The 13,489-nt window shown below is 47.7% G+C and overlaps 1 protein-coding gene across 1 annotated transcript in view; it reads left to right on the top strand.

Annotated features, from left to right (window-relative positions):
• LOC123367738 (natural killer cells antigen CD94-like) overlaps positions 1–13,489 on the top strand; it is a 38,333-nt gene that overhangs the window by 5,393 nt on the left and 19,451 nt on the right. The window contains exon 2 of the mRNA XM_045012115.1: positions 12,988–13,070. Coding sequence (XP_044868050.1) covers positions 12,988–13,070 — 83 coding nt within the window. The remainder of the gene's footprint in view (positions 1–12,987; positions 13,071–13,489) is intronic.

Raw genomic sequence — 13,489 nt, 5'->3', positions numbered from 1 at the left:
TCCCAAGAGGGTCACATCACTGCATCCCAGGACAATTCGTTCTTTAATAAGAAAGTCTTTTAATTTTAACTCTGTGACAAACTCCTGCATTGCTTCCCCTTCATTTTGTGTTCTGGATCCTGAGCATATATATTTCACAACTAACATTTTTTTCTGGGGACACACTGCTCCCCAAACATTTTCACTGTTTCTGCAAAGCTTAACTCTCTTTCCTCACCATCATCTGTGTCGCACTCACTGTGTACATCTAGGGCTTCTGTGCCTGCCACTGTTAAAGGCAGAGCAATCTTTTGCTCATCCTCCAGTTTATTTATCATTGTGGCTTTCATATACAGTTCAAATTGCTCTTTGAACTTTTTTCAGGCATATTCATTGTTTCTCCTGATTCTCAGAACTGGTGGGGAAGTTACTTGCAGTTGAATAGGCTCTGTAGTAGTCATTTCAGTGTTACCTCTCAGAGAGCCTGCCAGCAATCCTTGCCTTCCTCTGCTGGTTCCATATAGTATCCTACTAATGAGTTGATTGGTATTAAGATAAACCGATTATGAAGTACAGAAACTATATACAGCAATAACATTAAAAAAAACCTGCTGTGAATTTGGCTGCAGTCTACAACTTCCCTATCCTGGTCACCTTGGTTTTTGCTCCCAGCTGGAAGTGTGTCACAGGAAACCAAAGGCAACATGAAGAGTCCCCAGGAAGTGTGACAACTCTACACTTCAGGGAGGAGTTACTCTATAGCACAAACCATGTGTCACTGCTGAGAGCAAGGCCAAGTGCTTCATCCAAAATGAGATCATGGAGGGTGTTGGTTTTGTGGACAGCTGATCTTGCATTCAGCAGCAGGATCTTCAAGCTGATCACAAAAGATGTAGATCTTGAAAAGGGTTTGAAGGAGGAGAGGGTTCTGTGCCTTTATAGATCAGTTCAGATAATGCAAGAGGGACGACATAGCAGAAAGTATGAAGAAGACAGTGGATGAATGGGAGGCTGGGGCTAGCATTGCTGGTGAAGAACAGAGACCAGGATTGCAAGAGAATATAAGTATGGAAGACAAGAGATGTGAATGACCTTTAAGTTTGAATTTTATGGAATGAGAAAGGTGGAACCAGTGAAGGGATTGAAAGAAGGGTTGATGAGGTCAGAAGGACTGGCTACGATGATACTCTTATTATTACTGTTATTTCCAGCACTCACTGCAGCATAAATTTGTCTCTAAATCCATGCTAAATGCAATTTTGAAATATTTCTATCACTCAGACTCTTGTGCTGCTCTCCAGCAGCTGAGATTGGCTTGTCTACAGGAGGAATTTTGAAAGCCTAAAATTTTCCTCTTGGCTTCTCCTCTTATGATGAGGTTCAACAAGGACAAGTGCAGAGTTCTGCATTTAGGACCGAAGAATCCCATGCACTGCTATAGACTAGGGACCGAATGGATGGGCAGCAGTTCTGCAGAAAGGGACCTAGGGGTTACGGTGGACGAAAAGCTGAATATGAGTCAACAGTGTGCCCTTGTTGCCAAGAAGGCTAATGGCATTTTGGGTTGTATAAGTAGAGGCATTTCCAGCAGATCGAGGGACACGATCATTCCCCTCTATTCAGCACTGGTGAGTCCTCATTTGGAGTACTGTGTCCAGTTTTGGGCCCCACACTACAAGAAGGATGTGGATAAATTGGAGAGAGTCCAGCAGAGGGCCACAAAAATGATTAGGGGGCTGGAGCACATGATTTATGAGGAGAGGCTGAGGGAACTGGGATTGTTTAGCCTGAAGAAGAGAAGAATGAGGGGGGATTTGATAGCTGCTTTCAACTACCTGAAAGGGGGTTCCAAAGAGGATGGATCTAGACTATTCTCAGTGGTAGAAGATGACAGAATAAGGAGTAATGGTCTCAAGTTGCAGAGGGGGAGGTTTAGGTTGGACATTAGGAAAAACTTTTTCACTAGGAGGATGGTGAAGCACTGGAATGGGTTGCCTAGGGAGGTGGTGGAATCTCCATCCTTAGAGGTTTTTAAGGCCCAGCTTGACAAAGCCCTGGCTGGGATGATTTAGTTGGGGATTGGTCCTGCTTTGAGCAGGGGGTTAGACGAGATGACCTCCTGAGGTCCCTTCCAACCCTGATATTCTGTGATTCTATATTGAACAAAACCGGCCCCAGGACCAACCCCTGGGACACTCCGCTTGATACTGGCTGCCAACTAGACATCAAGGCATTGATCACTACCCATTGAGCCCAACAATCTAGCCAGCTTTTTATCTACCTTATAGTCCATACATCCAATATATACTTTTTTTAACTTGCTGGCAAGAATACTGTGGGAGACCGTATCAAAAGCTTTGCTAGAGTCAAGATATATCACGTCCATTGTTTTCCCCATATCCATAGAGCCAGTTATCTCATCATAGAAGGCAATCAGGTTGGTCAGCAATGACTTGCCCTTGGTGAATCCATGTTGACTGTTCCTGATCACTTTTCTCTCCTCCAAGTGCTTCAAAATGGTTTCCTTGAGGACCTGCACCATGATTTCTCCAGGGACTGAGGTGAGTCTGACTGGTCTGTGGTTGCCCGGGTTCTCCTTCTTCCCTTTTTTAAACACGGGCACTATATTTGCCTTTTTCCAGTCGTCCAGGATCTCCCCTGATCACCACAAGTTTTCAAAGATAATGGCCAATGGATCTGCAATCACATCAGCCTCAGCACCCTCGGATGCATTAGATATGGACCCCTGGACATATGCATGTCCAGTTTTTATAAATAGTCCTTAACCTGTTCTTTCACCACTGAGGTCTGCTCACCTCCTCCCCATACTGTGTTGTCTAGGACAGCAGTGTGGGAGCTGACCTTGTCTGTGAAGACCGAGGCAAAGAAAGCATTTAGTACTTCAGCTTTTTCCATATCGTCTGTCACTCGGTTGCCTTCCCCCATTCATTAAGGGTCCCACACTTTCCCTGACCTTTTTCTTGTTGCTAACATACCTGTAGAAACCCTTCTTGTTACCTTTCGCATCCCTTGCTAGCTGCAACTCCAGTTGTGTTTTGGTCTTCCTGATTACACATCTGCATGCTTGAGCAATATTTTTATACTCCTCCCTAATCATCTGTCCAAGTTTCCACTTCTTGTAAGCTTCCTTTTTGTTTTTAAGCTCACCGAAGATTTCACTGTTAAGCCAAACTGGTCGCCTGCCATATTTGCTATTCTTTCTGCACTTCGGGATGGTCTGACCCTGCACCCTCAATAATGCTTCATTAAAATACAGACAGCTCTCCTTGACTCCTTTCCCCTTCATATTAGCTTCCCAGGGGATCCTGCCCATCAGTTCCCTAAGGGAGTCAAAATCTGCTTTTCTGAAGTCCAGGGTCCATATTTTGCTACTCTCCTTTCTTCCTTTTGTGAGAATCCTGAACTCAGCCATTGTGACAGATTTATGTTACCAATTTGCCTGGAGCTTTAGGTGATTAGGCTGAGGACTCAGGATTTTTAGGGAAGGAGATGAAGGAGCACACCAAGTGACTAAGTTTAAAGCTTTATTAACCAAATAACAGCGGTGCGTGCTGCGTGCACCCCACATCACTGAGAGGGAGGAAGAAAGCATTAGTGCCCAAGCCCTAACCCAATTTTATACTTACATACGTACAACCCAAGGCTGGTCAAGCCTGGGTGTAACGTAAGAAGAAGAGGGGGGAAGGGTAGGCAAGAGTTTTGCCCTATGCACAGGTTGTTTAGGATCCGCTGTAATTTTCTGACTTGCTTTAGCTTTTGGGAGGATTTTAAGACCTGGGTTCTTTCAGGGACGTTTTCATCCAGGGACCCTCGTCCCCCATGCTCTTGGTACCAGTCCGAACTGACCGTCTGCGGCTCCCTTATGTAAGCGGGAGAATGGTCCCGCTATTGTGGGGAACTTTCCTGGCTTCTGTGCTACCCTGGTGAAGTGGGCTAGCGAAAGGATCTGAATCCTCGCTCCCACTTCCTTTACCTAGAGGCCTCCCTGCCCTTGAGGACTCTCCTGTCTGGCAGAGTTCTCGTAGCCCCAACAAGGCTGGGCCCAGGATTCCTGGGGGGCTCAACTCCCAACCCTGCTGTGGTCACCTAGGACAGGGGCTAAGGTGTCCCCACTCTGGGGTACCCTCTCTGCACTGGGCACCTCCCTGACCCACTGATTATTCCATACAATTTAAAGCAAATACAAGTTGTTTACTTAACAATTAATTTAAAGAAAAGAATAAGAAAAAATGGGAAAGGTTACAGGAAAACACATCACCCTGCTCTGTGGCAGGGAACATTACAAACAGTGTCTCTGGACATCAAAGCACTTTGCAGTCTGTTCCTTGTAGGTCCCAGGCCGCCTTCTCAGGCCCTGGCTGTGCTGCAGTTATGCTACCGGTTAGACACTTGCAATGGCGGTGACCACACACCTCCAGGCTTTGGGTGGTGGTACCCTTCTTCCCAGCGTCAGCCCCCCGTCGGGTTAAGATCCCCCTCCCAGCCTGGCCTGCATGGACCCTTGGCTGGGGCGTCTTTCTGCGCTGGGCCCTTTTACCAAGGTTCCCCCCTTGGCTGGCCCCAGTTGCTCACCACACCTGGCTCTCTGGCTGCAGCTCTGCTCCCAGCACAGGATCTGCTCTCCCTGGGCTGTGCCTCTGGCTCTGTGGCTGCAGCTCTGGCCCCTCTGGATCTGGCCCGGCTCTGCTCTCCAGCTCAGCTTGGGCCCCTGCTTTCTCCTTAGCTCAGCCCCACTCTGTCTGACTCAGACACATTCCTGCTCACAGGGAGGACGGGACCCACCCTGGCCTTCTGTCTCCTTGATTAGCCGGCCCGCCCTGTCAATCAGGCTGACATGGAGCATTGGCCTCTTGCCATTGTTCCTGGGGACTGTCAGTCTCAGGGTCCTGATTTGCCATCGATCCCTCCCCTTTTAGTGCTGGGAGCTAGCAACCAAAACACCCCCACTGAATGTTAGTAAGGGGGCAACAGTCCCCTTACACTTAGTGTCCCCAAAGCCCACTGGTCTCAGGGTCGCGATACTGTTGTTTTTCAACTCACTGACCTATGCGATCTTACAAGTTTTGCAACCTCTTCAGTTCTGTTTAGCTTAGTTCTCTTTTCTCATGGCTGGCTGGGGTTGAAACACAGACTTCTGGCTCTTTGGTAGCAGAGGGCTTGTTTGTGTGCACTGCCCTTGGGCGGCAGTTTCATTCCTTATCTTTCGGCCTAGCTAAATCACTGAGCTAACCCTTTTCTTTCTCCCTTCCTCTCCCTTCGGCCTCTGGTAACCTGCAAAGGAATCTTCCACTCCACACTCACACCTTCAACCCTTCCCAAAATACTTTCCAATGCATATAAAATCATTAGCAATATACAATGCTGGTGCTTACCCAGGGGACCCCATGGGGGGGTATTTTATTGTAACAGTCCCCCCCTTGGCCCCAAATCAACATCCCATTGTGAGGGGTCACCACTTAGGTTTCCACCCTCCCTCCAACTCTGTGGCTAGTGTCACTGTTGGCCTTTTCCACAAGCAGCAATATATGAAAAACAAAATTATTAGGGCAGCAACAATTGCATACACCAGCCAATAGTGGCTTCTTGCTTCATTAGTAACACAGCATAACACATCCCCTTGTTGACATAGATGCCCCATTTGAATGGCAAAGGCAGCTTTTTCACATTGAATGTGTGCTGCAACACTATAAAGGAAGAGGCATCTGTCTGGAACATGGTAAGTTGCTTACGGGTGTGCGCCAATGGGAGAAAAACATTGGGTATAATTTATGAAAAATTAAACACAATATAATTAGAAACATTAATAATACTTTGAATAAGAGCAGGCCAATGCACCGAATTATTTTGTGCTTGAGGTTGTAACAGCAAATCGAGGGGCACCCTGGGGTAGGTGGTCCTTCAAACACATGCAGAGGTATTGGTAAACAAATGTGCCATAGTGGGGGCATATCCCAATGCCTCCCCTTCCCAGCAGATGTGTTGACCCACGTCATAAAAGTGGCCTGACATTGCCCTTTTTTACACATTATTTGAGGGGGATCCATAGGCCATAGCTTCCAGGTGTTGCCCTCTGCAATCCATATGTGCTGATAGTCGGGGGATGCAGTCAGCACATACCACTTAGCCATGTCTTTGGGGGGAACCACCTTCCACACGTCGCGATGGACCACCCAGTCCCAGAGGTAGCCTTTCCAAGGGTCTGGTTGGATTTTTATAGCAGGGGCCCATACTCCTTGGTCTCCTTGGTCCATACTCCTGGTCCCACAAAGGCCGTGAAGGAGCAGGCTATGCTGGTGCACTTCCAATTAGTAAGCCTCCAGGAATAGCAAAAAGGCCATTTCTCCTGGGGAATCCCTGAGTGGGAATGGATTTTCCTGGGCCAGGCTTTATGGAGCATATCTTTCTGGATGCTACGGACTTGTTGGGTTAAATATTGTTGGAGCTGGGAGCACACAGAATCCCAAGCTAGTTTTGCAGGTTTTACATAGCTTTTTAAAAAATTGTGCAATATACCGACTGTCTGGCGAATTGGCAAGTAAATTCCCCTCCCATTCCCAGAGATTACCCCACATCATTGGACAACCAAAAAGGATGTGGTGGCGGTATACGCGGTGCCTAAATGGTTGGAATTGCATAAAGAAGCTAAGATAGTAGGCAGTTTTTGGGGCCAATCCATTCCCAAAGCTGAGCACATTTTACAGAGGGCAATTTTAAGATCCTGGTTCCGCCTTTCCACAGTGCCGCTGCCTCTGTGGCCGATAACTGATGTGGATTTGTTGTTTGATATTTAGGGCAGCAAGCAAGGATTTAAGAACCTTTCCCTTGAAGGCCATTCACTAGTCTACCCTTTTCCTCCAGGGTGATACCCAAGTAGATGACTGAATGCTGGACCAACTGAGCTTTTTTTTAATGACACCTTGAACCTGGTCTCTTCAATCTTTGTTAGAACTGTTTGGGTGGTATCTTGCACTTGGGACTCCGTTTCCCCATGCACCACCAAGTCATCCACATACAAAATGACATGGCAATGGACCTCAGGAGGCATTTCATCCAGCATGGCCACCACATGTTGGTAGGCAATGGAGAGGACATTGTGGAACCCCATGGGGACTCATGTGAAGGTGAACTGTTTTCCCCTCAACTGAAACGTAAAGCGGTCCTGAGAGGGAGGGGTGAGGGGCAAAGCAAAAAAGCAATTGGCCAGATCAATAACCAAAAACCATTTGTTTCATGGCTGCACATGGAACAGACCTCAGGCATTGAGGCGAACACTGGTGCCATCATGGGGGGTGCCTTGGTTTATTTTTTGGTAGTCTATGGTGAGGCGCCAAGCCTGACCCCCCCGCTTTCAGCACTGGAAAGACCGGGCTGTTAAAGGGGATGTGGGTAGTCCGCAGCACTTCTTGCTTCTTTAAGGCTGCAATCACCCCCGTGATGCCCTCCTCCACTGCTTTGGAATAAGGATATTGTTGTTGCAAGGTAATGCACCACCTCCACCAGCGCCATCTTATGCCTATTACACTCATAGGGATACGCTTGCCACACCCCTGGCACCATCTGTCTCCAAAATGCTTCCTCCTGCATGGTTAGCGCTGCCACTGCAGCGGTGACAAACCACCTCCCCTCGTCCTGAGGCAGAGGCATACGCAACTCCTGCCAAAACATGCCTCCTTGGTTGTAAGGGTTAAACCAAAGCCCCTGTTCCAGCATTCAGGGCATTCCCAAAATTACCTTCTCCATAGAGGAAGAGTCAATAGTAAATGAGGCATATAAGACAGTCCCTACAATAGTAACTGGGACCTGATCACAGGTTTGTTGCTGCCATGGCCCCGAATTGAAGGCTGAGAGCTGAGTGGGGAGCCCTCAACAGGGGTAATATTTAACATGTTTATGCCTGCCCCAGTGTCTAACAGGGCCATGCATGGGTGCTTAGCGACTACAACGGTGATTTTGGCATGTTGGTTAGAGTCCCAGGTCGCCTTATCCCACATACTGCCAGCGGGACCCAGTCTGACAATGGGGCTGCCCTAATCAGAGCCCTCCCTGGGGTCCCCAGTCTGTGAGAGCTGATTGTGGAGCTGGCAGTAGTCTTCCCCTGGAGGAGTGGAAGATGTAGAGGCTGCCATGGATCGGGGCGAGGGTGACTGATCTCGCGCCATGTGGGCCTGGGTTTCACAGATGCATGCAGCCTGTTCCTCCCGCCTGGCAGAGAGGGCCAATAGCCTTTCCACCAAAAGGATGGTGGGTTTCCTATCCCACCAACTCATATCCTCCCCCAGATCCCAGAGGGAGCGCCAAGCTTGCCTATGAACCTCAGCCCCTTTCTTATCCAAGTCCTCTTTAGTTAACAGTGAGGACCAGGGCTCCCGGGGACACCAGTTTGACCGTCCCTTTGCTTTCCCCTTCCCTCCTTCTGCTGGTACCGGTTGGTATTCATGAGGGTGCCTCCCACCCCTGGGGCAGCCTGGAGGGAAGCCACTTTCACTCTCTTAGTTGGCTCCCCAAAATGCTTAGCAATTTGCATAATTTTTCTTTGTAATGCCTTCCAATTTTTGGGTTTGTTTTCGGCCCATAATTCTAATTTATCCCCTCACCAATCATTTATTCCCTCCGTAAGCTCCCATAACTGGGTGACGATCCACAGGAGCTGGGCCAAGAGGCGCTGCTCCGCATTCACCAGCTGGATTTGCTCCAGGACAACCACAAATCAACTCTGTTGGTAGAAATAATCCAACCCTGTTTGCCCCGGGGCCTGGTCTAGGTTGGACAGATACTTCTTTTTGGTGGAAAGAAGGACGTCCGCTACAGCTTGAACGATAAGCGACCCCTCTCCCTGCAAGTGGGTCACCGGTGTCTTCAGGGTGGAGACCTGCTCCAGGCTGGCAGTTGTGAGCACCCGCATGATTTTTTTCTGGGACAAATTGTTTACATGTATTATATTCCAGAGGTAAAGGAGCCAGGTAGTGGCCTTTTCCGTTTTAAAGAGGCTGAGCTCGCGAGTCAACATAAAGATGTCTGCCAGGCCCAACAGACTCTGAATCTTGGCTGAAATACGCTGAGTCTCGACCCAATTACCATCCTGGAGTTGTTCGGCGGACCTCTCCTTGGTTTTAATGAGGGCTGCTATAGGGTTGCAACAAGGTTCTGTCCAAAATTGAGGATCCCCACAAAGGGAGAGATCAAAGACCTTAGAAGGGTCACCCGAGTCATCCCCCATGAGGCTTGCCACCTGGACAGAATGCATGGCCAATTGGCATTTTAACTGTTCCATTTCCTTCTCCTGATGAGCACACTGCCATTGAAGTGTATGCTGGGTACGAATGGTCAAATCTTTGATGAGTGCCTGAAGGACTGGTACTTGCTTAGCCAGTGCTTCCAGGTGGGTGCATTCCACTTTTTCCACCTGGAAGTTCTGTCTTAAGGCCTGCAACTTATCCTGGGCATAGGCTTGGGTTGCCGCCTGGTTAGTAATTTCAGTTGCTCAATTTCCACTAGCTATCAAGTATACACATCCTCCCTTTTCCCCAACTCCTCTTTCTGCCCCAACAACATTTGATACCACATAGCCGCTGCAGTCCTTACCAATCCCACAGCTGCCCTCAAGTTTTTACCCTTCTGCCTTTCATACTCAGCATATAGGTCTAACAAATCCTGCTAGCTTTGCACACTTTTCTGAAGCTCAGCCATGGAAGCCCAGAGATCGTGTCCCACCTTGGTGACAGCCCTCTCCAGCCGGAAGAGGTCCTTCCCCACTTTGAAAGAGGCAAAAGGGTCCCGTCCCTTTTTGTTGCCCTTCTGAGATTCGGGTCCACCAGCCTCCCATGACACCAGCAGGCCAGGCAGCAGGACTCCCATGTCCACGCTACCTAATGCCCATGCATCCAGCCTTGAACCCATCGTGGATGCCGTCACCCATGGCTGCGGGACTCCTGAGTCCACAATTGCGACCATTCATTTCCGGAACATGCTGAACAATTTTTTAATACAGACAGTTAGAATAGTTGGTGTGCTCTCAGAGCCCTCCCCCTCCGCACTTCTCCACCAAAAATGTGATAGATTTATGTTATCAATCTGTCTGGGGCTTCAAGTGATCAGGCTGAGGCTGCAGGATCTTTAGGGGAGGAGATGAAGAAGCACACCAAGTGACTAAGTTTAAAGTTTTATTAACCAAATAACAGCGGTGAATGCTGGGCACACCCCATGTCACTCAGAGGGAGGAAGAAAGCGTTAGTGCTCAAGCCCTAACCCACTTTCATACTTACACACGTACAACTCAAGGCTGGCCAAGCCTGGGTATAATGTAAGAAGAAGATGGGGAAGGGTAGACAAGAGTTCTGTCCTATGCACAGGTCATCTAGGGTCTGCTGTAAATCTCCGATTTGCTTCAGCTCTCGGGAGGGTTTTAAGCCCTGGGTTCTTCCAGGAACGTTTTTGTCCAGGGACCCTCATTCCCCATGCTCTCAGTACCAGTCCGAACTGGCCTTCTGCAGCTCCCTTAGTTTCCCCCAAACACACCAGTCTCAGGATCGCAAGACTGTTGTTTTTCAACTCACTGACCTTTGCAATCTTACAAATTTTGCAACCCCTTCAGTTCTCTCTGGCTCAGTTCTCCTTTCTCACGGCTGGCTGGGGTTAAGACACAGGTTTCTGGCTCTTTGGCAGCAGAGAGCTTGTTTGTGTGCACTGGCCTTGGGTGGCAGTTTTGTTTCTTACCCTTTCCTTTCTCCCTTCCTCCCCCTTCGGCCTCTGGTAACCTGCAAAGGAATCTTCCACTCCACACTCACACCTTCAAACCTTCCCAAAATACTTTCCAATGCATATAAAATCATTAGCAATATACAACACTGGTGCTTACCCAGGGGACCCCTAAGGAGGGGGCATTTTATTATAACTCCATCACATGATTACTGCTGCCCAGGTTGCCGCCCAATTCTATTTCCCCTACCAATTCTTCCCTGTTTGTAAGAAGCAAGTCAAGAGGAGAATGGCCCCTGGTTCGTTCTTCCAGTTGTTGCACCAGGAAGTTGTCCCCAACACTCTCCAAAAACTTCCTGGATTGACTGTGCACTGTTGTATTGCTCTCCCAGCAGATGTCAGGTTGATTGAAGTCCCCCATTAGAACCAGGGCCTGTGTTCTGGAAACTTCAGTTAATTGTCTGAAAGAAGTCTTGTCTACCTCATCCTTCTGATCCTGTGGTCTATAGCAAACATCCCCATGACATCACCCTTGCTGCTCTCGCTTCTAAACTTAACCCAAAGACTCTCAACAGGCTTTTTTCCAGTTTCATACTGGAGCTCTAAGCAATCTTACTGCTCTCTTACATACAGTGCAACTCCTCCATCTTTCCTCCCCTGCCTGTCCTTCCTGAACAGTTTATACCCATGCATGACAGTGCTCCAGTCACGTGAGCTACCTCATCAAGTCTCTGTTATTTCAATCACATCATAGTTCTTTGACTGTGCCCGGACTTCCAATTCTTCCTGCTTGTTTCCCAGGCATCTTACATTCATGTACATGCACCTAAGATAACAAGCCGATTGCCCTGTTTCTCAGTATGAATCAGGAGGCCCCCCCCGTTGCACCCTCCTCCTTGTGTTTCCTCCCAGTATCCCACTTCCCCACTTACCTCAGGGCTTAGGTCATCGTCCCCTGGTGTACCTAGTTTAAAGATCTCCTCACTAGGTTAGCAATCCTGCCTACGAAGATACTCATCCCTTTCTTCATTAGGTGGATCCCATCTCTTCCTAGCAATCCTTCTTCCTGGAACAACATCCTATGGTTGAAGAATCCAAAGCCCTCTCTCTGACACCACCTGTGTAACCATGCATTTACCTGCACAATTCGAGGGTCCCTACCTGGGCCTTTTCCTTCAACATGGAGGATGGACAAGAACACAACTTTTGCCGCAAACTCCTTTATCCTTCTTCCCAGAGCTACATAGTCTGCAGTGACCTTCTCAAGATCATTCTTGGCAGTATCATTGGTGCCCACGTGGAGAAGTAGGAAGGGGTAGAAGTCCAAGGGCTTGACCAGTCTCGGCAGACTCTCTGTCACATCTTGAATTCTATCTCCAGGCCAGCAGCACACTTCTCCAGTCTCTCGGTCTGGTCGGCAGATGGATGACTGTGACACTCATAATGCCATTTAAAGTCTTCTGCAGTGCTAATGGCAGTGGTGCTCACTGAAACTGGGTGGCAGGAGAGCAGACGCTGCTTCCCAGACACCCAGCTCTGAAGGCAGAGTTGCCTGCCAACCGCTTCAGAGAAGTAAGGGTGGCATGGTTTTGCCTTGAGAACTGAGTGCCTGGAGACCATATTTCCCAGGGGACACCAGATTTCAGTGTCCGTGATGCAATTTTCATGGCTGCAAATTTGGTAGACCCCTAGTTATGCTTCAGGCAAACACTGGGGATTGTTCTTCTTTACCTAAATAGCTTCATCCTCTTCCAGAGAATGGAAGTGTCTTGACCATAGTCCACAGTTCCATGATAAAGCCTGGAAGAGCTTAACTCTCCACAGGGCTACTTGCTTCCCCGGTAAGTCAAGTAGGGAACTTGAACACAGAGACCACAGGCTAGACTCTGATTTCATTCATATCAGTATAACTAGGGAGTGAATGTATTCACTTCAATGGAGTTACTCTGGATTTACACCAGAATAACTGACAGAAGAATCTCACTCCATGTTTTAAGAAGTGCAGAGACACTAGCTGAGCATTGGTTGCTTAGGCAACCTTGTTTAATAAATTCAATATTTAAGTGACCTAAAGCAGATTAAATTCACAGGTAAATCTACAAAGGCAGAAGTTCCTGTGAGCGCTTTGTGAGGGGGCAGCGCATTTCAAACTACCAGAGTGAGAACTTCCTGTAAAGTTTCAGATTGGCTAGTGCAGTGTGAATAATTCTTCCCCTCTCAGCTCCTGTTGTCCATCTCCTTACAAGGGCAATGACAAGGTGATACCAAACTGTCTCTCTCTCCATCCCCAAGGGATTTTCATGAAGGACAAAACCATTTGTGGCACTTCAAGATCTAGTTCCCGCACACCAGCCTCCTATCAAAGAGCTACAAAGGTATGAGTCCCACATTCTTCAGAGACATTTATTGTTAGAGCATGTAGTTTTTGTAAGAGGTACAGTTATTACTTTGATATAATTCAAGAAATTAGTGGAATTAGTTATTGTCAAATAGACATATGTCTGCAACCTTTTACAATATTTTTCTTCTGATTACATTTTGAGAGAGACAGTATGAAATATAGTAAAATTTCATTATTATTATTTGTATTAAATGACTGTGGAAGGATTTATTATCACAGGCATTAGAATTCTACTTTTCTGTACTTTATGCATCTCTGGTGCAGTATGTAGACGATCTAACTGTATATGGCAAATCTAGCAGATCAGCATAAACTGGGGAAGATCGGAGATCTAATATCTTAATTTTTAGTAAGGAATTTGACCGTTTCTCAAGAAATCTTAGCAAGTTACTT

The sequence above is a fragment of the Mauremys mutica genome, chromosome 1 (assembly GCF_020497125.1).
Source record: "Mauremys mutica isolate MM-2020 ecotype Southern chromosome 1, ASM2049712v1, whole genome shotgun sequence".
NCBI classification, from domain to species: Eukaryota; Metazoa; Chordata; order Testudines; family Geoemydidae; genus Mauremys; species Mauremys mutica.
Note: the sequence above shows the minus strand (reverse complement) of the source record. Positions and strands in the feature narration are given on the sequence as shown.